The sequence below is a fragment of the Desmodus rotundus genome, chromosome 6, assembly GCF_022682495.2.
Source record: "Desmodus rotundus isolate HL8 chromosome 6, HLdesRot8A.1, whole genome shotgun sequence".
In the NCBI taxonomy this organism is placed as follows: Eukaryota; Metazoa; Chordata; class Mammalia; order Chiroptera; family Phyllostomidae; genus Desmodus; species Desmodus rotundus.
The window spans coordinates 82,719,050-82,739,968 of NC_071392.1; the positions used below are offsets into that span (position 1 = coordinate 82,719,050).

The following is a 20,919-nucleotide window of genomic DNA, read 5'->3' on the forward strand; positions in this document are numbered from 1 at the left end:
CCTCTCACCTCCCACCTTCCCAGGGGCATCTCCCTTCAAAGTGCCCGGGTTGGGGGCAGGGTGGCAAGGAGCCAGGTGGGTAAGACCCGTGGGATGGGAGGAACTGGCATGTAAGGCAAATCAGATCTCCCTAATGGTCTAAGGGTGATAACATTTAATTGATTTTTACCCCAAGATATGTAGCTTAGCATTTAATGTGATTTACATAATCTGTTCTTACTTGCATGTGGGGTTTTCAAAGAAACCCAAGGAGATCATGTGAGCTGGCCAGTCATGTCAGTCTAAGCAGCTCAGCTTGGATTTTAAAAAAAGTATGCATACACATTAACACACACACACACACACACACACACACACACACACACACGATTCTCCCCGAGCTTGGAATCCTCTGCTTTACATCTGTATCAGCAAGATTGCCTGGGTCATAGGACAATACCGACTCACAGAATCTGAGTTGGAAGGGGCCTTCGAGGCCAAAGGGCTCTAGCCCCTTCTTTCTTTCTCTTTCTCTCTCACACATATGGGCACACACACACACACACACTCACTCACTCAACCACACCTTGCAGAGGGTGACCTGCCCTTGCTTAGTGACTTCCAGTAAATGATGTTCACCGCACTATGAGAGAGCCCCTTAAAATTCATAAATACTGAAAATATCCCCATCTTACGACCCATTGCTGATAATTTGCCTCATAGAAAAATAATTCAAAGGAAAAAGAGCCAGGAAATAGTCTGGAAAAATAATAGTTGTTTACAATGCTTTACTATTCTAGAGAATGCCACACATTGGGAAAAGAACCCTAAGTATCAAAGGACGAGGTAAAGGTAAGGTGACATTACTATGGGAAATTAGGAAGGTGTAAAGTGATAACTATGAAAACTATGTGTAAACTTTCTTGGTCAAATTATAAAATATTTTAAAATATGACTCTATGATTCAGTTCTGGGGAGGGTACAACAAGATGTATTCTAAAAATGAACACTGGGGATATAAATTAGCCCAGATTTCTGACTATTTGCCTCAGTAACTTCAATTCCAAAAATTTATTCTAAGGAAATAATCTGAAAATGAGATGATTTATACACAAAGATATTTAGACACCATTATATAACAGTAATAACAGTAAAACATTAGAAACAACCCATGTTTAGCTTTAGGGGAACAGTTAGATTATGCAGAAAAAAATACAGCCCCTCCCACCATGTGAGGATACAGCGGGAGATCTGCAACCCGGAAAAGGGCTCTCACCCTAACAAACCGGTCGCCCTGATCTCTGCCTCCCACCTCCAGAACTGATCACACACTTCATATTCAGACAGGAAAGGTGACGGAGTCAGCAACTCCTTTGTTGAAATATGAAAGGAACTGGGAGTGCCAACCACATTAAGAGAAACAAATATAATCAAGTTGCTAAAGGAAAAAAAAGATTTTAGCAAAGAAATAAGCTCAGATACATGGAACCTACAATAACAAATTACACAAGAATTTGGGGAAAATTTATAATAGATATAAAATTGTGATTAAAACGAGCTTTTAATGAGATGAAAAACACACCTATGATAATGCTAGTAAAGGAAGTCAGGATAGAACATTGTACGCAGGTCCCCCGATGCGGTAAAATAAAACACGCACAGAGGAAAATGCCTGGCAGGAATATTACCATGTGGAGGGCTGTCTGAGCAAGTGGTATAGTAACCCTTGGTGGCACTGTCGGGGGCTGTGTATGTCTGGGTGGCACATGTGATGTGTGTTTCATTGTGAATCAAACACCACCATATCTTCCGGGTTCCAGCCCAGCAGGTAGAGAGCTTGGAACTCTACGGCATTTGTACCACCTGTGAAGTGGTGTGGTGTTGTTTGCAAATGGACTTGGGTTAGTCATAAATGTGTATTGCAAACTCCAGGGCAACCACTTACAAAATAAAATTTGAAGTAAAATTCAAATACTAAGAGAGGAGAGAAAACAGAAGGATATAAAATTCTCACAAAATCAGAGAAGGCAGAAAAAAAAATGGAAGACCAAAATAAAACCAAAAACCAAAAAACCCAAAAACCCATAAACAAAGAAAAGGTCCATGAATGAAAACAGTAGCAAAGATGCCAAACGCTAATCCAACCATATCAATAATCACTTTAAATATGAACGGTCTACATGCATTCATTAAAAGACAGAGAATATCAGAATGGATTAAAAAAAACAAGAACCCAACTATCTATTGTCTCCAAGAAACCCACCTGAAATATGAAGACTGGAGGATGGTGACAGATATGCCACACTAACACTAATAAAAAGAAAGGTGGAGTAGCTCTATGAATTTTAGACAGAGCAGATTTCAAAGCAAGGAGATCTACCAGATAAAGAGGAGCATTACAAAATGATAAATGGGCCCAATTTCCAAGAAGACATAACAACCCTCCCTGTGTATACTCTTAACAACAGAGCAACAAAACATGTGAGGCAAATACTGATAGAACCTGCAAAGAGAGACAGATGAGGCTACTATCACAGCTGGAGACTTCAGCACTCCTCTGTCAGTAACGGACAGATCCAGCAGGCAGAAAATCAGTAAAACATAGTTGAATTGAACAGCGCCATCAATCACCCAGAGCTAATTGACATTTATAGACTCCTGTACCCAACAATAGCAGATTACACATTCTTCTCACGCTCACACAGAACATTCACAAAGAAAGACCACATTCTGGCCCATAAAACACACCTTAACAAATTTAAGAAAGTAAATACCATCGTGTTACTCAGTCATTATGTTACTTAAGTACAATAACAGACACTATTAACCTGAATTATATACTGACCTAAATCTGAATGTATCTGACTAGCCATGGACAATGAAGCAGAGTTCATCTTTAAACAAGCACAAAATTAAAGAATGTACTCTGAGTTAATGTTTTGCTGCCTACTTAAAAAATACCTGCGCTTATAAAGGGAAAGAAATGGTACCATGTTTGCCTTAAATATATATTTTTTCAGAGCCAAAAAGGTGGTCAGCCTTGGCGTATCTGCAGACTGACCTGGATCTGTGCTGTGTTCTGCTTGCCCTCCTCTGCACAAGGGGATAACATCCCGCCCCTCCAAAGGCCGGTCTGCCCATTGAGCTCTCAACCCCAGGCCCGTCTCCTTGTTCTCTGTCTTCTGCCTTATCAATAATAATAATCCATCACTTCGTGGATCATCCCCATCAGCACACAACACGTCTGGTACCTGTCATTTTACAGCTCCCAGTTAGCAAATGAAAATAGACACCTAGGTAAATGTGAATGTCAGATAAGCAACAAATATTTTAGGTTTTGTGTCCCCTGTACTATTTAAGATGAACTAAAAAAACATATTCCTGGTTTATCTGACATTCAAATTGGGTTCCCTATGCTTATTAGGCAACCTACACCCCCACCTTCCAGCTTCCACTTCTCCGCTCCCTTCTCAGCAAAACGTCTGGAAAGATTTGGCTGAATTACCGTTCTCTCTGTTCCCACCTCCTGGTCCTCCTTCACTCCCCCTCCCCACTAGCTTCTTCCTCCTGCACTCCACTGAGACAGCTTTTGTCAAGGTTGTGATGACCTCCCTGCTGTCTGTCTATAGCCTCCCATCGGAGCAGGGGGGTTCTGTCTTACTCCCCAATGTATTCTAAATTCCCAGTGCTTACAACAGTGTCTATTGCATAGCTTGTACTGAATAAACACTTGTTTAATGAATGCATTCATGTATCAGCAGTACTACCACACAATCTAGTCAGTGCTCAGTGAGTTTATCTGCTGTTGCATGAGATTCTCAGCACTAGGATTGAGATTCTTGGCAGTTATGTACAATACACCATGTTCTAACTGTACATATATAAACCACTCAGCTTTATTCATCACTACTTCTCTGAGAGATACTAAACAATATCCTTTCCCCTCCTTCATTTTATGGCAGAGCCTGAGCTGGTTTTGCTCAGTCACATCCATAGTACCATGTCCCTACAGGTGTCTAGGTCCTAACCTTCCACCTCGCGGGCTCATGAGAGTCTCAGAAAAGGACTAGGTGGGCTGGGAGGCCTCGGGCCCAGAATGCATCCCTTCTACTGGAGGACATGCGAGGTCCAAGGTTAGTGTCGTGGGAGGGAGGTCCTCAGCAGAGGCCAATGGGAAGGACTTCCAAAGAATGACTTTTCTGTGTTGACCTCCCGAGATCACTGTTCTTTGAACGAGGCCAAGACATGCTTTCTACATTAGTTCTGTCTTCCAGAATACCATAAAGCAAGTCACTCCCCTTACTCATGACAACTCAGGGTATCTGAAAACAACTTGCTCACCTACGAGCCTTCACTCCTCCAGGCAAACACCTAGTTGCTTGATTTCTTCCTCAAATAATGTGGTTTCCATCCTGCCATTCCGGTTCTTCTTCTCCCAGTCTCTCCGTTCAATTCAGAACATTCCTTTCAAAAATATGGCACCTGTATCCTTCAAGTAACCAGCACATAGAAATTCTTATATCCCCTCACTGGGGCGACGTATTCGTATTTGTACTGTCCAAGGCTGTGTTGATCTTTCCAGTGTCTCCAATGCTCCCAATAATCCCTAACATGTCAGTGAACAACCTCAAATCTCTTTCTATAAAGTCCTGTCAGACCATATTCCCTTCATCCTATATGTTTATCACAATTTTTTAAATCTAGAAGTAGGGCTTTAAATTTAGTAGGAATATATAAAATTTTGTTTTGTTTTTTGGCCTGGGATTTAGCCCATTGATATGCGTTTTAAATCCTGACAGTCACATCACAACACCCTCCTTCTAAACTCTGCGGGATCTGAAAACTCAGGAAGTAACCTCGCACCCACCGCTGTGAAGAGCACACACACCCTCATTTCTGAGGTCCAGGGGCCAGCGACCTCAGAAGGCAAACCTGAATTATCTGGAGAGAGGGTGAGGCATGGAGGACTTTGTCATCCGCCAAAGCACACCTTTGACCCTGGGAAATAGTTGAGATGCTACCCCTGCCTGGCTCATCACCTGTGTGGTCAGTGGGGGAGGAGAAAGGTGGCCAGCCGGGGCAGGAAATGCGTGATGACACTGATGTGTATGCCTAGCAAGCAGGTGAAGGAGAGCCCCATGGACAAGGAAAAGACACTGAGGGAGGCGCTTGTCACAAGAGTCCCTCCTAGGAGGTTGGTGAGCCGAAGCTCCTAAATAACCTAGGGTTAGAGCCAAAGGCTAGAAATATAACATTGCTTTCTGTACCAAGCCCACCTCACCATGAAGTCCTCTCTCTCAGCTACAAACACTAGGATGCCCCTGTAAATGTCCCTGAAAAGTGTCAGATCGATGGGGCAAGTGCATTACTAGGCACAAAGGGGCAGGCACAAAGATCAAGGTGCCGTTTTCCTCCGGCATTCAGAAAATGCTGTTGATCCTTCCTCCCGGAATACCCCGCACCAATTCCAAGTTTTCAGCCCTCTTCCCAGCCCTCTCCCTGCTTCGAATCCAAATCAATAGCTTACTGTGGGACCAACTAAAAAGCAAATATCCTGACCAGTCCCAATCACCAAACAAGATTAAGTTGCAAAACTTACTAACAGTTTGACTGCAGCCTCTCTGATGGTGGAGTTAGAGTGGCTTTCATTTCCTTCTATTCTGCTCATCTGCATTTTGACCAGGAAAAATAGAGCAAAAGAGGTTAGGGTTAATGGGCTACCTATAGTAACATGATGTTCTGACTTAAGTTTGGCTAATTAGATTTAAAAAAAAAACTTGACCCCTCATTTGTGTCCCCCAAGGAAACCCAAACGGACAGCACCAGGGAACTATAAACCAGCAACCAAAACACATACTGGGTGGTGGACTCCAAGTCAGGAGGAGATGACTCCCGCCTCTCGCTCTGAGCTTTAGGAGGCACTGAGGGGAGTGCCGAGCTCTGCCAGAAACAGAACGTCCCTGCTGCTCTTTAAAGGCAGCCGCAAGGAGGAGCTGCAGCTGGAAGAGCAACATTAACCACCTTCTGTGCCGAAACGCACCAACCCCGTGTTGGCTTTTAAGCCATTCTTCTTTTTTATTAATTCTTTGTACGAATGTTTCCTTGAGACAATCTCAGAATTTTAAAATGCTGCAATAAAATAAAATGCTGGAGGAAACCACCGATATGAGGTATAGCGTCACCTCAGAGAATCGAAAACTTAAGTACTTAACAGTAATGCATGTTTTCAAGGTACTTGTCTCGCCCCGTCACCCATGACCTGGCCACTTAGAAACCATCTTACAATAGAGCTTTCCGGGTATGTTGTTTTCGCTTCTGTAATGCTATCCTTTGGCACCAGTACAACAAATAGTAGTTTAATTACATAAACATGGGTTATTGAGACTTGGGGCCGTAATTTGTCAAGTCCAATGCCAGAGAAAACAAACTCCCCCCACAGTTAATTCCCCAGAAGGGTGTAGCAGGGGAAGTGCAGGTGACCTTTAGAAGAAAAAAGTTATTAAATAGTGCATGATCCAACAATTAAAACGTCATCAATTTCATTATTTAATTCTGGCACTGGAGCAAAAGATTTCTCTTCGTATTTGCTATTGTTCCTTGTTTTCTACTTACCTTAAGCTGTGCTTGGCAGGTGCAATGTGGAAGAGGTGAAAGAGAATTTCCAATTATGCCAACTGTGGTTTAAACTCACATTCATGTCAATTCCATATTCAGGCTCTGGGCATGGGGCCCGCCTGACCGACCTTTCTTCCCAGCCTGAGCTGCGTCTAGTATCTCCTTGTTCTTCTATCATTTGAACCTACTTACATTCAAGGCATATAAGATCACTTAGAGGACCGAGCTGTGCCAGTTTAGTCTACACTGTTTTTTTTGTCTTTAATCTAAAGTGTACTTATTAAGATGTAAAGATATATTAAATCTGTTGCGATTACTTCTTCAGCCATGTGTGCATACATGGTGCTTTCTAATTCTTTAATTTTCCCTTCAAGGATTAATTTTTGGTTTTGTCAAATGTGCTTAATTTCCTAATAGCCTCTTCTTCTGTGGTTTTCTAGACTTTTTAAACCTCTTTAAACACTTGATACATACTTTAAGTTCCCTTTCATAGTTGTCTATTTTTTTGAATGTTTAGGTTCAAATTCCCCTTCTGGTTGATCCTAGGCCCTGAAGTCTCCTTCATGAGGGTTTATTTCCTGCTGAGACTTACACCTGTTACTAGTGTTACTAGGGTACTTGTTACCAGAGTACCTGTTACCTGTTTCATGGTCAGCAGGAGCTGGCTTCCCAGAGAAGTATGGCAGGTTCTAGGCTGTGGATGCCGAGGGCAGACTCACTATCAGCCTCTGCAGGGGGGTCCCATGGGCTTTTTCTGTACCAGATTTGTTTTCCAATTTTTAATTAGATTTAGAGAAAAGCTGCAAAAATAATGCAATGTTTCTCTCTACCTTTTACTTTGCTGCCTCTAATGTTAAAGTCTTAATAGCCACAGCAAAGTGAGCAAAATCAATACCTTAACCTTTGCATAAACTGAACTACACTATAAACCACAGGTGGCAAACACAAGGCCCGTGGACCGAATCTGGCCTCCACCTTGTTTTATCTGGCCCAGCACCTTGTTTCTACCCGGTGGCAGTGCCGAGCTCCTTGCCCCTAGTTAAGGAGTAGTCACATTTGTACAGTCCTAAAATTATTCGGCCCTTTGAAGGCAGCCATAAGGCTGATGTGGCCCCTGGTGAAAATGATTTTGACACCCCTGTTATAGACTTTATTTGGATTTCCTCATTCTTCCACTGATTACCTTTTCGGTGGCTGTTTCAGGATCCTGTCCAAGTTTCCACCTTTCATTTCATCACGTGCCACTGCGTTTCACAGTTCCTTTTGCTTTTCTCAGTTTCAAGGGGTTCTTATTATCTTGGGTTTCATCAACTCCAGGTTTACGCTATTACCTTTCCAGACTGTAGAGACTTTGATCTTCTCATTTATCTTTCTAGACTGTAGACTCCCTAATCTTTTAATTCCAAAATGAATCTGCTCTTAGTGGAAGCATCGATTTGATGTGTGGCCAGTAGAAAGGAGGAGCACCAGCCAATGTGACTGAAAACAATTGTGCAAATTCCACACACTCACTCAATAGAGGACTTTCAGCTTAATTCCTTGGAAAATGAAAGCACTAAGTGTTCTCACCAGGGACACAAAAACTAGAAAATGGAAAAAAAAAAAAAACCCATTTCATGTAACCTTCACATTTTACAAATGAGAAAACTATCCTGTTGCAAAGGAAATAAACAGAAAATATCACTTGACACCAATTTGTAGCATTTATTGACATTTCCATTTAAAATGCTAGGAAAGCCGTATAAATTGTAAACATGGAAACCAAACACTTGCATAAATTATTTCAAAAAACTCTACAGCACATTAGAAAACAGTGCAGCTAATTGAAGGGTAGAAACATAACCGACAAATAGAAGGGAAGATTCAATTACTAAATCGTATACCCATACCAAAATTTAAGTGCCCGTGTGAGACCAGCAAACCATGATTGTCAAGTTCAAGTTGCAGTACCGATGCCACGAGTGGCCTCAATGTACTCTGTGTATTTTCGTACATTAATAGTTACAACCTAGGAATGGGAGTGCAGGAAGAGTCAGAAGAATATGGACCTTGACAAAGTAGGAGACGACAAGTGGGCATCCCAGAGCAGCTCTGCTAAGCAACCTTTCCTGTCAGGGGAAGGCTAGCCTACTCTCCACACTCCCTAGATGATGCTCTAGAGTCTACTCCCCTTTTCTGAAATGAGCCCTCTGGTGCTTAGAGCAACTGAGTTCATTGGTGGAGCTTCCGTTCCTCCAGCACCTTTCCCCACATCTGCAGAAGGAGCAGTACAGGGTGTCTGGCTTGAACTTGGCCCTGTACTATTCCTGACTTGCACACCTAGGGAGTCAAGTTATAAATGCATGAAATCAGGTGGGCACGATGCTCTAACTTGTCCAGAATGATTCCATGGAATTCAGGGACTGCAAGGCCCAAATCACTGTTATCTCTGTCCCTTCACCCCTTCTTTAAATCCAAAGTGGCCCCAGAACAGAAAAATCTGGGAGGAGGAGGAAAAGCAAGCCACCTGCACAATTATTTACCCTGTGGGAAATTAATATGGACTCGAGTTCCTCAGATTGGGACATTCATTCCCTCTCACTAGCTCATTGGCACCTAACATTGTTTTTTGTTTTCCAAAGGCATTTAAATATCCTTTTCCTAAATTTCAATGCTACTGCGTGTTCTTAAGATGAATTCTCAAGTGTGCCATTACACACACAGGCCTGGAATTAGGATCGTACTATGAGGTTTCGGTTTTCAAATCTTTTTAGTCTTAGAGAAAGGAGTCCTCACTTAAACACTGAAAATCACAGCCAAAAATACCCAAAGAAACCTGAAATGTACACATTCCTTGCCCATTAGGTATTACGTGTCAGCCTGTTACATTTTATGAGTATGGTACAGCAGATGCTCATAGAAACCCTTCTCACATGTTTCCAGAATACCTGTTAATGTGTTGGATGAAATGTAAAGACGAAGTTCAAGTTACCATCCCATAAAAACGGGCTTTGTGGTCAACGGGCTGTTTGCAGGTACAGAATTGGACTTTGTTGTGCTCCTGTCTGGGACGAATGAGGACAAGCAGGCTCTGGAGGCTGGCTTTGGAGACTTGCTCTGGAGGTAGAATGAAAATGGCTAAAACTTAACTAGAGCTGAAGTCAGTGTGGTCGTGCAGACTGGAGGTCCCCACCCCCCCACCCAGGACCTTAACCAGCTTCCCTTCCAACCAACACACTTATTCATGTCTCAGAGCCTAGCATGAAGGGATTGAGGAGTGTATTTGGTGATTAACTCATGAGTTACTGCAAATGCCAATCAGTGTCCAAGGAGGGACTGGTCTGGCCACTGGAGCACTGAGAAGCTGTGCAGTGCGGTCAACACGGACTTTGTCCACAGTTCAGTGGAGGCTCAGAAATCACAGAATTACTTGTTTCTGCCCAAAGCCTTCAGGCAGACCTTTGCTCTGCCTCACCTGTGCTTTGCATCATAGGCCTTGCACCCCGAAAAGCCTGGTTGGCAGAAAACCCACGTAGTCTGCTGCTCAAAAGCCACATGCCACCAAAACCGAAATGTACTCTGAAATTAAATACAATTTGGGGAAAACAATGAAGGTGGCTGTTAAGAAGTCACATATATGTATTTATAACCCACTACACTCCACAAAGGATTGAATGTGGCCCGATGGCTGGCCACTGAGGTCTGCTCTAAGCAGCGGAGCCGATGGCGGAGCTCTTACCACTACTCGCCTGCTTTACACAGCCTCCTTCGGCAGACCTCGGCCTGCTCCGCTTCTCTCCAGCATGGATGTCTTCCTCCGCAGACCTTCTTCACCGGCTCGGTCATTCTGCTGTGTCACCATAAATGGATACTCACAGCACTGCTTCCTCCTCTTATAAAACTCCCCAGACAGTGCGGGAAGGAATTCCGTCCCCATATTGTAGCAGATGGGGATCAAGTTCACTTTCAATGACAGCTCCGCCCACGTTCTCCCTCCTTCCTGGGCCTACTCTCAGCTTCCCCACGCCACCTCACCATTTCCCTGGGCAGCTCCCCTGTCCACACTGAAGTAGCTGCTGAAGTTGACTTCCCCCCAAGATCCCGTTTCCAAATACACAACTTCCACTTCTTCCGGCTGAGTATCTAATGCACTTGTGTACTTCCAACAAATGTTACTGATGTTTAAACCATGTTATTTATGTGTATCTTCCATCTTTTACGCCCATCTGCATTATCTTAGATTCTACGATCCCAGAAGGCAGGGTTCCTGCTTGACATATTTGGGGCCAGAAAAGGCAGAAAATCAGGAGCATAAAAGATGTTTAGAAAATGCTGCTCGCAAGTTAATGGAGAAGGAAGTGAGGCTAAAGCAAAACAGGAGAGAGGAAGAGGAGTCACACGAGGCCTTCTGTTCTGCTCTGGGCGCCTGCACGTGAACTCCGTCACCAGCAGGTCACAGCGTGTCAATCATCCCCCCAGCACAACTGTACAGATCACATTTTACATTTTCACAGTGCTTTGCGTACCCTCCTCAAGGCACGTTTGCTCACACGATCACATCTGACTCACAATGAGCAATCCTAGGAGGCGGGCAAGGGAGGCCTGTCCTTGTTTGGCTGATGGGGAGAATGAGGCTCAGAGAAGGGACCTGACAAAGCTGACTCTGCACACGATCATTTCTCCAAACAGTCATTTACTTTCTAAATCATTTACTCCATTCATTTACTCTCTAAAACACTGACTCAAATTCAGAGCTGGAGGCATTTCCACCGGAACTCCGAAAATAGAAAAAAGGAGAGACATGAAAATGTAATAGTGCCTCAAAGGAACGCAACTCCAAAGCACACGTGATAAGCGTGAGGAACCCCCCTTGTTAACAGACCGCCTTAGCTGCGTGTCTGCAGACCCACGTGGGTGTGGGGCTCCCCACGACAGCTCGTCTGTGCTGAGTTTGGTGACGGGCAAAACTCCCATGGCATGAGTTTGGAGAAAACAAGGGCAAACTGGGTGTGCTTTCCAACCAACACAAGAGTCCGGGTGAACCCATGAGCCCGCTCACACCACACCACACCCCACCAGGTACTACAGGTTCTCTTTGGTCCCGACACCAGTTTACAAGTCTATCAATTCCAAGAACACCACCACAGGTCGAGCCCTTTTCTTATGCCAGTTTAAAAGGCATCACAGTCGCCACGGCAGCCCCTTTAAGACAGAGGCCTGTTTCTTCAGTGTCCAAAGGAGATGACGGATTTTGGGTGCAAACACTGACCACACTGGGCAGAATGGGAGAAAGGGGGGCCCTGCATGTATGTAGCCCACCTGCTGTCGCATGATTTGAATTCACTGTCAGGTGTCCAGAACACAACTCTGCTTGGATGTCTGAAATTCTTAACACATTCAGGAAACCTGGTATTTCTGAGTGACCTGCAAAGAGAATTCTCCACTCTGGGTATTAAACCAGGACCGAGGGTCTGAAATCAAGCCCAGGAGGGGGTCTTCTCTCCCACGCTCTTGGAGCTTGTGAGAGCTGCCTGGAAAGGAGCCCCTGTCCTTAATTTAACATCCTTTGGAGACTTACTCTCCCGCAGCCCTCCTCTCTCAGGGCATTCAGATGAAGAGTGGCCACATTTTCACCTCCCCAAACCCCCTTGCCCTGCACTGTAAGGCTGTAGACAGGCTCAATGGACACAGTGCTGAAACGGGGTCTGGGCCAGCGACGCCCCTGCAGAATGCCTATCGGCTGTTCTGGATCAGATTTGGATCAGAGCCCCCCAGGTCTGCCTGCCTCTCTGCTGTTTAAAGTATTAGCTGATCTAATAAAAAAGGATTCTGAGTAGTGACGTGTTATCTGTTTTTCGTCTGAGCTTCACACAGGGCCCTCGCTGTTCCATTCCTCACTCTAACTGGGGAAGTGGGGAAATCATGACTTTAGGAGTAAACCTCAACGGAGATGATACCCCCCTCCCCGTCAGGCCCACATTGCACAGATGGTTTCAAGAGTCACTCAGCAGAGTCCAGTGCGATGAAATCAGCCATTAGGAGTGGCCCCCTCCTTTCCCCAAGCTCTCTTTTGCAGTTCTTGACTGAGCAGAGACAGGCAAAAACTCAGTTTCATTTCTCGGTCTTGAACACACAGAGAACACGATTACTGGGAACATGCTCACAAATCCCAATTTGGTGGTCCTAGGAACGGTTACCGCTAATTTCTGCTTATGTGACATTTCTCATTCAAACATAATTTGTGAGCAACTCATCAGCAATGAGCAAGGACCACTTGGGACCCCCAGAAACCCTCACTCTATAGGGCTGGCCTCGAAGGTGACGTGTGCCGGAAGTGGGATGCTCTCGGCAGTTCCGTGTGCCCAATTACAAAACAGCAAATACAATGAATCGTGTAAATCTAAACTTTGACATGTATTTTGAATAACCAAATAAATAGTAAGCTTCCTTCCCCCCTCATTTGGGAGGGTTGGTTTTTTTTTTCTTTCTAGAACAAAACGAAACCTTCGACATATTCTCCCACTGAAAAAGCCAAAGTTGGTTTCACAGACATGAAGGTGGAGTGCCTCGGAGCATTAGCACCAGAAGGAGGGGGGAAAACACAGGTGATGGCTTCGATTGGAATCATCAGGCTCTACAATCTATCATTTGGTTTCTCACTAGTAGCTTTGTAAATTCCCGAACAGTCTTAGTGTCCTTGCTGTTAATATTACTAGTAAAATAAGTTCCTATGGAGAAAAAGAGGGAACTAAGCTGTTAATAAAATGTCTTCCAATCTCTCTTCTCAGAAAACAAAGCAGCAGGTTCATTGTACAAACCAGCCTCGAGTGCGTCTTCCCATGGAAACGCTGGATTCCTGTCAGCCCTACCCATTCCACACATTTCCATCTTTTGCCTTGAAAAAGGAGACGAGCTTAGAAATTCTGATAGCTGAGGTTTGTGGTTTGTCTTCCGGGAAGTGCTGCTGGCTTCTGGCCAAAAAGTACCGAAATCTCGACTGAGCCCAAGTGGTCGCGACATTGCCAACTCATTAAAAGCTCCGTGAGCTGCCACGTGACTTATGGCATCTTCTCAAATTGCAACTTGCTCCCTTCCGCGGGCCCGGGCTGTGGAGGCGCTGGGCCTCTTGCAGGCACGCCCACGGCTGGTTTCCTGTGAGTCTTGCTTCCACGGGAAGCGGATACTTGGCAAACGTACGAGGCGAGGCCCATCAGCTGTGGAAGTTGTGCACGGCGGTCTGTTTTTGGGAGAGCCGCAGGAGCTCCTCACGGATCGCCTTGATGAGCGAGGCCGAGGAGTGGCCGGGCTGCAGGTCCTCCGTGGAGCTGGTGGCGTAGGCCAGCCCAGCGCCCTGCAGCCCCCTGTGCGGGGCGTTCCCCGGGGGTGCCGAGGGCTCCCTACCTGAAGTCCTTGGCACCTGGAACAGCGGTGAAGAAGAATACTCCTGGTGTCCGAGCACGTGTGCCTGAAAAACACGGCACATGGGGCTGTACTTCCCATGCGAGAACAGGAGGGAAACATCAAATTCAAACTGGCAGTGGGCACACTCTGGTGACTTCCTCCTGCCACCTCCTACCAACAAGTCAACCCTCCGCTAGGACTCCCTGGACTGCAATGGAGGGTAATAACGGTGAAGAAGTTGGTCAAGGGAGAGCAGGGTGATAAAGAAACCCTTGAACTTGAACTTAACGGGTGCCTCATAAACATTTGCTTAATGACAGACAGAAAGGATGATCTGGTCAGCCAAGCCTCTGTGCCTATGTGTGTGGAGGTAAGTGGCCACTGGGCAAACAGGAAGGGGCCCAGAGAGCTGGAAGGGAAGGGATATTGGAGTACCCCATGGAGGTGAAAGGTCAGATGGGGGTACCTGAGAGTTGGAAGAGATAAGCAGCTACTGGCAGAGGGACTGACAAACAGAACAGCTGCCTTTGCCCTAGGACTAGGGCCCAGGGGCCACAGAACGGGAACAAGGTCACACATCATTTGCCATTTTGTCTGTCTGTCTGTGGAGTGCTCTGCAGAGCCTTTTCTTTAAAAAGTTGCTGCACTGAAACCTGCAACAGTTTTGCTTATATTTGCGTAATGTAATTAGACATTCATTTGGCAATAATAATTATTATTATACCCATTCGGTGACTTTCTTCATTATTTTTCCAGTGAAAAATCTCTTTGGTTGTATACATAGTTTCCAAACCTGGGGTCTCACCCATGCTAAGAGTAAGCAGTTGGCCTGGTAAACATGGCGTCCGGGCCCCAGAACATTTCTATGTCTCACTTTTCCAAAGAGTGACGGGGCGTGCAGCACACTGAAGCGACCCCTGGATGGGTCAGGAACACCCAAAACCCCTCACAAAACCACAGGGGCTCAGTGAGGGCAGGAAAGGGAAAATGTCAGCAAACCCAAAGCAAACGCCTGAGAGTTGAAACAATGTATCTTTTAGGAAAAAATTACATTCACCAGTTAATTTCCTCTCATTAAGGAAAAGCATCCAGTCATTAATTACTTGCTAAAAAGGTATGTACATGCAATGACAGTTGTGGCATAATGAGGAAGATAAAACAAAAAGTGTTATTTTGGTGTGGGTTTTCAAATTCATGTATTTATTCCCCGTGGATATAAATTCTAAAGCAACGGGGAGAACCAAGATGGCGGCATAGGTAGACACACTGCGCCTCCTCGCACAACCAGAACTGACAGAGAATCCAACGGCAAGGGGGTACAACACCAAGGAAATAAAAAATAAACATTCATCTAAACCGGTAGGAGAGGTGGAGACGGGCACGGGGTGGAGAGGACTTGCGTGGCTGTGGCAGGACTGAGACTGGCAGAGTGTGGGAGGAACGGGGCAGGCAGTCCGAGCACTAGCAGACCCTGAGGCCACACATCCGCGCAGATAAACCGAGAGGGCCAGACTCGGAGTGGTGGAGAGCGGGGCAGGCAGAGTGCAGGTAGCATACCACAGCCCCACATTTGAACATAGATAAACCGGACGAACGGCGGGGAGTGAAGCAGACCGAGCAACCCAGGGCTACAGCTCTGGGAAATAAAGCCTCAAACCTCTGATTGAAAATGCCCGTGGGGATTGGGGCGGCAGCGGCAGCAGGAGAGACTCCCAGCCTCACAGGAGAGGTCGTTGGAGAGACCCATAGGGGCCTAGAGTGTGCACAAGCCCACCCACTCCAGAATCAGCACCAGAGGGGCCCAGTTTGATTGTGGGTAGCGGAGTGAAAGATTGAAATCCGGAGGAGACTGAAGCGGGCGCCATTGCTCCCTCTTGGCCCCTCACCCACGTACAGCGTCACAGCTCAGCGACCAGCGTTACCCCGCCCCGGCGAACACCTAAGGCTCTGCCCCTTAAAGTAACAGACTCGCCAAGACAAAAAAAGAAAAAAAAAATGGCCCAAATGACAGAACACTTCAAAGCTCCAGAAAAAATACAACTAAGCTACGAAGAGATAGCCAACCTATCGGATGCACAGTTCAAAGCACTGGTTATCAATATGCTCACAGAATTGGTTGAATTTGTTCGAAAACTAGATGAAAAAATGAAGCCTATGCTAAGAGAAACAAAGGAAAATGTACAGGGAACCAATAGTGATGCAAAGGAAACTGGGACTCAAATCAATGGTGTGGACCAGAAGGAAGAAAGGAACATCCAACCAGAAAAGAATGAAGAAACAAGAATTCGGAAAAATGAGGAGAGGCTTAGGAACCTCCAGGACATCTTGAAACGTTCCAACATCCGAATTATAGGGGTGCCAGGAGAAGAGGAAGAACAAAAAATTGAAAACTTATTTGAACAAATAATGAAGGAGAACTTCCCTAATCTGGCAAAGGAAACAGACTTCCAGGAAGTCCAGGAAGCTCAGAGAGTCCCAAAGAAGCTAGACCCAAGGAGGAACACACCAAGGCACATCATAATTACATTACCCAAGATTAAACGCAAGGACCTACATCCAAGATTACTGTATCCAGCAAAGCTATCATTTAGAATGGAAGGGAAGATAAAGTGCTTCTCAGATAAGGTCAAGTTAAAGAAGTTCATCATCACCAAGCCCTTATTATATGAAATGTTAAAGGGAGTTACCTAAGAAAAAGAAGATAAAAAATATGAACAGTGGGAATGACAGCAAACTCACAGTTATTAACGACAACACCTAAAACCAAAACAAAAGAAAACTAAGCAAACAACTAGAACAGAAACAGAACCACAGAAATGGAGATCACATGAAGGGTTATCAATAGGGGAGTGGGAGGGGGAGAGAGGGGGGAAAGGTACAGAGAATAAGTAGCATAAATGGTAGGTAGAAAATAGACAGGAGGAGGGTAAGAATAGTGTAGGAAATGTAGAAGTCAAAGAACTTATATACATGACCCATGGACATGAACTATAGGGGGGGAATATGGGAGGGAGGGGGGTGGGAAGGATGGAGTGGAGTTGGGGGGGGAATGGGACAACTGTAATAGCATAATCAATAAATATATTAAAAAATAAATAAATAAATTCTAAAGCAACAACTACAACGACAACAGCAAAGGGAAAGCATGTGCAGAAATTACCTGTGCCCATACTGATTCTGTTCTTATAAAGGAGTGATCAGAATGATGGGAAACCTTCAAAACAAACCCTCTGCCTCGCAATGCCCCAAACGGCATGCTTGCGGCAAATCATCCACTCGTGGCGCACATAATGGATCTGACGCTAAAAACCCACAGTAAAACACAGCAGGGAGCGAGGAGGTATGCGAGCACGTGAATATTTACATGGCGATCACACCGAAGACCAAGTCCAGACTTCAGTCACCCCCAGGTGCAGACTCACTATTTAAAAGTCAAAATCACAGAGACAGAAAGTAATCACATTTGTCCCCCCCTCCCAGCTGCCTGGAACCAGGGGGTGAGGGGGTGTGTGAACAAATGGGAAGGCGGTGTTCAATGAGGATGGAGTTTCCGTTTTACACAATGAAAAAAGCTGTGGAGATGGATGGATGGTGGGGACGGATGTATACCAGCAGGAATGTACTGAAAACCAGTGGACTGTGCACTTAGAAACTGTTAATATGGTAAACTTTGTGATGTGTATTTTCCTACAATAAAAAGTAATTGGAAAAAAAATTTTTTTAACTGTTTTTTGGGCCTCGGTCCAGATCTTCTGTAATGAACATGCCTTTATTATTTTTTAAAAGGTTATTTTTTTTAAATCATGACTTCAAGCCTAAAATCTGCCTCAAGGAAAATTATATTCTTTTCAAAAGGTCAATGCCAGTACTTTCTCACCCTGGGTCGGAGGAAATCTACCATCTAAAAACTGAAAGCAAAAATACACTCAAGGGGAAAAAAGCTGAGGAAGCTTAAAATGTTAATTCGTGTAGCTTTTAAAACGGGGTCCCCAAAGCAGAGGCAGCTGAATGAAGTGATTACATCTGAATTCTCAGTGGTGACCCCAACACCAGATACTCACGGCCTCTCTTCGGCCCGCCTCATCCTCCCCGTACGAAGGCCAGCCTGGCCCCCCGTACTGGCTGCCTCTGCTTGGTGGAATTTCCACTGGCTGAGCTCCAATTCTGCTCGCAATGCCCACCTGCGTCAGGTGCTGGATCTGGGAGCCTGAAGGAAGAAAAGAGAACAGCCTGGTCAACACAGGCTGGAAAATGATGCTGCGCAGTAAGGCCCTATGGTTGTGGTCACCACACCCCCTTAGGGACAGAGATACCAGACCATGAGCCTCTTGGTTCACAGGCTTTTACTTCCTTTTAATACAGTGGCTGATATCGACAGTCTTATTTCCCTGGCTAGACACCAAAGAACCGGACATAAAGGGTATAAATAGGCAGCCCTTCCATTCATTTCTGTAGAGGTTGCCAAGATGGACACTCTTATTCATTAAGAAGAAAGGATGGAAAGGTTGTGTTTTGGAGCCATAAAGAAGCTAAAACCTGGCCCCTTCTTGCTTGTGGCTTCAAGACTCACAAAGAGACCAAAACACAACCTGCTTTTTTGCTTTAAAGGCAGCATGCATATTTATTTGAATTCAGAATGTTAAAGTATATTTTCATTATATTCACAGTGTTTCCGTAACTCGGCTATAACACAATTAAAACTTGAAAGCTGCCCACCCAACCTCATGGGTGAGGTGCGCTGATGGCAAAGCCAGGAAGTTCCCTGAGCTCCTTCCCCTACATTCACACGTGCCATAGCCTCGTGTGGCTGGGAAGACCGGGCTTTAACCAACATACTTTTCTCTCCATCATGTTTTGGCGTGCGGCAACATCCCTATTCTGCAGATTTAAAGGAGACAAGAAAAGTGGTCTTTAAGCACCGTAAAATAAAAAGTACTTACTGCCAAAGGTCCCTAGGACCAACCCACTCATCGGGGACGCTCAGACTGGCCCTACAACGGTTCCGGGATTTCACAGGGGTGGGTGGCTCTCTCCAGCTTCAAGTCTCCTCCTCCTCTAGCTGTCTAATTAACAGCCTCCCTTAATCAAATACATTTTTATAAAAAGAACCCCTCCACGGTTTTATCTGGATATACGGTAAAAACTAAAAACCAAAGGTCAGGAAAAAAAAAAAAACCCTTCCAGGCTCTTGTGAGAACAGGGCACTCTGCAGGCAACCTTGCCAGGCAGTGAAGATTCATAACAGTATTACAGTGATAGGGGCTATCGGTTCTGTTTGCCCAACAGACATCGTTTGAGTGAGTCTTGCAGAGAACATCAATGCAGCACAGTGTTCTCCAGCCTTTACAGATTCAGGAGACGGCACAGGGAGAAAAGAAGGCCTTTGTGTTAACACCGCGATGGTAGCCAAAATCGTATTTCAGACACATTTTGTATCTCGCTTTGTTCGCTTAAGGACACAACACACAGGCTTCCCCCATGATCCCACATGGGGAGTCACTCCCAGCAAGCCGGATTTGCATTGCAGCCCTGCCATGGACCAGCCCCCCTGTGACCTTGGGCACTGGCTAGCACTCCCACTGAGCCTCAATACCTCACTTCTCTAGTAGGATCAAAAATAAATCTACCTCATGGTGTTATTTCAAGGATTAAAAGAGATAAAGTAGGTCAAGCAGCAAACACAAAGGAGGCAACCCGGAAAATTCAAATTCCCTTTTGCTGGCTCTTTCTGAGCTCTTCATTTTATGTAGCTACGCAATTTCCTCACTGAGGCCCTTCTTGCTGGGTATTTGGGGAGCTCACACTTGTTGGTGAATACTGCTCTGAGAAATCTCTTTGCACATGTAGTTTTCCTCCAATATTGTGCATTTGTCTGGGGAGTGGCAGCCTAGATTCCCGGAAGTGGAAGTACCAAATCCAAAGCTCCTTATGTGTGTGCCAAGCTGCTCTCCGAAAGTCAAATGACTTACACGCACACCAGAAATAATATAATAGTAATAATAATAATGGCGGCTCATACGTATTAAAAGTTTCTCATGTGCCAGGCACTGCTTGAAGCTCTTGATATCTGTTATCTTCTTTAGTCACCAAAACAACCACAGGAAGTAAGTACTAAGTAACACTCCCCCCCACTATACAGGTAGCGAAACCAGATGCTAATTTCACCACACCATTTCACTGATTATGAAAACCATCCCGTGGTCGAAATGGGGCATTTGCATGTCAAATTAAATCATTTTCAAGACTGAGTGTTTTTCATTATGTGTACTTTCATAGGGTACGCACATATTTTTTTGTGCGTTTTCTTCTTGTACTTTGAACATTTATCTTTCTTCTCCCTTGAGGTTTGTCCATTTATCAATTTACGCGAGCCATCTCTGTAACAAAAATACCTCTTGGTTATATCTGCTGCAAACCTTCCCCAGGTACTATTTTCCTTTTGTTTTTGGTAATTTTTTTAGACATACATGTTCGATAATTTCACATAGTCAGAAAGGGAACTCTTCTAGTATATCTTAATGTTTTTCCACTACTAATTTTTACACAATTTAGTCCATCATTAGAAATTATTAGAAAATAACTTCCTCATTACATGTTTCATACATATAATTTCTATATTCTTGTAGATTAAAAATGAATGGGTCTGAATTTTGTTTGGAATATGTGCTAGGCCACAACTAACAGAAGAAACAAGACTTACTGCAAAGCACAGCACCTGTAAGGTATGGAAAACCCTGTCGGGCATCAGGCTATGCTATTTGTTTAGGAGACAGGCAGACAATGCAAAATCCAAGGACTGCCTAGGAGACCATGGATAATACCCACCAATTATTGCAAATTTGGAATTGGCCTAACCTAGCTTCTTGATGGCATCATAAAGGTGTATATTCTCCAGAAAGTCAGAAAATAGCAAAATACATCATTTGACATGTAATGGCCCCTCTT

The 20,919-nt window shown here is 44.7% G+C and overlaps 2 protein-coding genes across 2 annotated transcripts in view; one reads left to right on the forward strand and one right to left on the reverse strand.

The window, feature by feature from the left end:
* FMC1 (formation of mitochondrial complex V assembly factor 1 homolog) overlaps positions 1-20,919 on the forward strand; it is a 394,222-nt gene that overhangs the window by 11,938 nt on the left and 361,365 nt on the right. The gene's annotated exons all lie outside the window — the stretch shown is intronic.
* KIAA1549 (KIAA1549 ortholog) overlaps positions 8,289-20,919 on the reverse strand; it is a 133,828-nt gene continuing 121,197 nt past the window's right edge. The window contains exons 21-22 of the mRNA XM_053927387.1: positions 18,036-18,181; positions 8,289-14,038 (exon numbers count right to left, since the gene is read on the reverse strand). Of these exons, the coding sequence (XP_053783362.1) occupies positions 13,784-14,038; positions 18,036-18,181 (401 nt within the window). The 3' untranslated portion in view covers positions 8,289-13,783. The remainder of the gene's footprint in view (positions 14,039-18,035; positions 18,182-20,919) is intronic.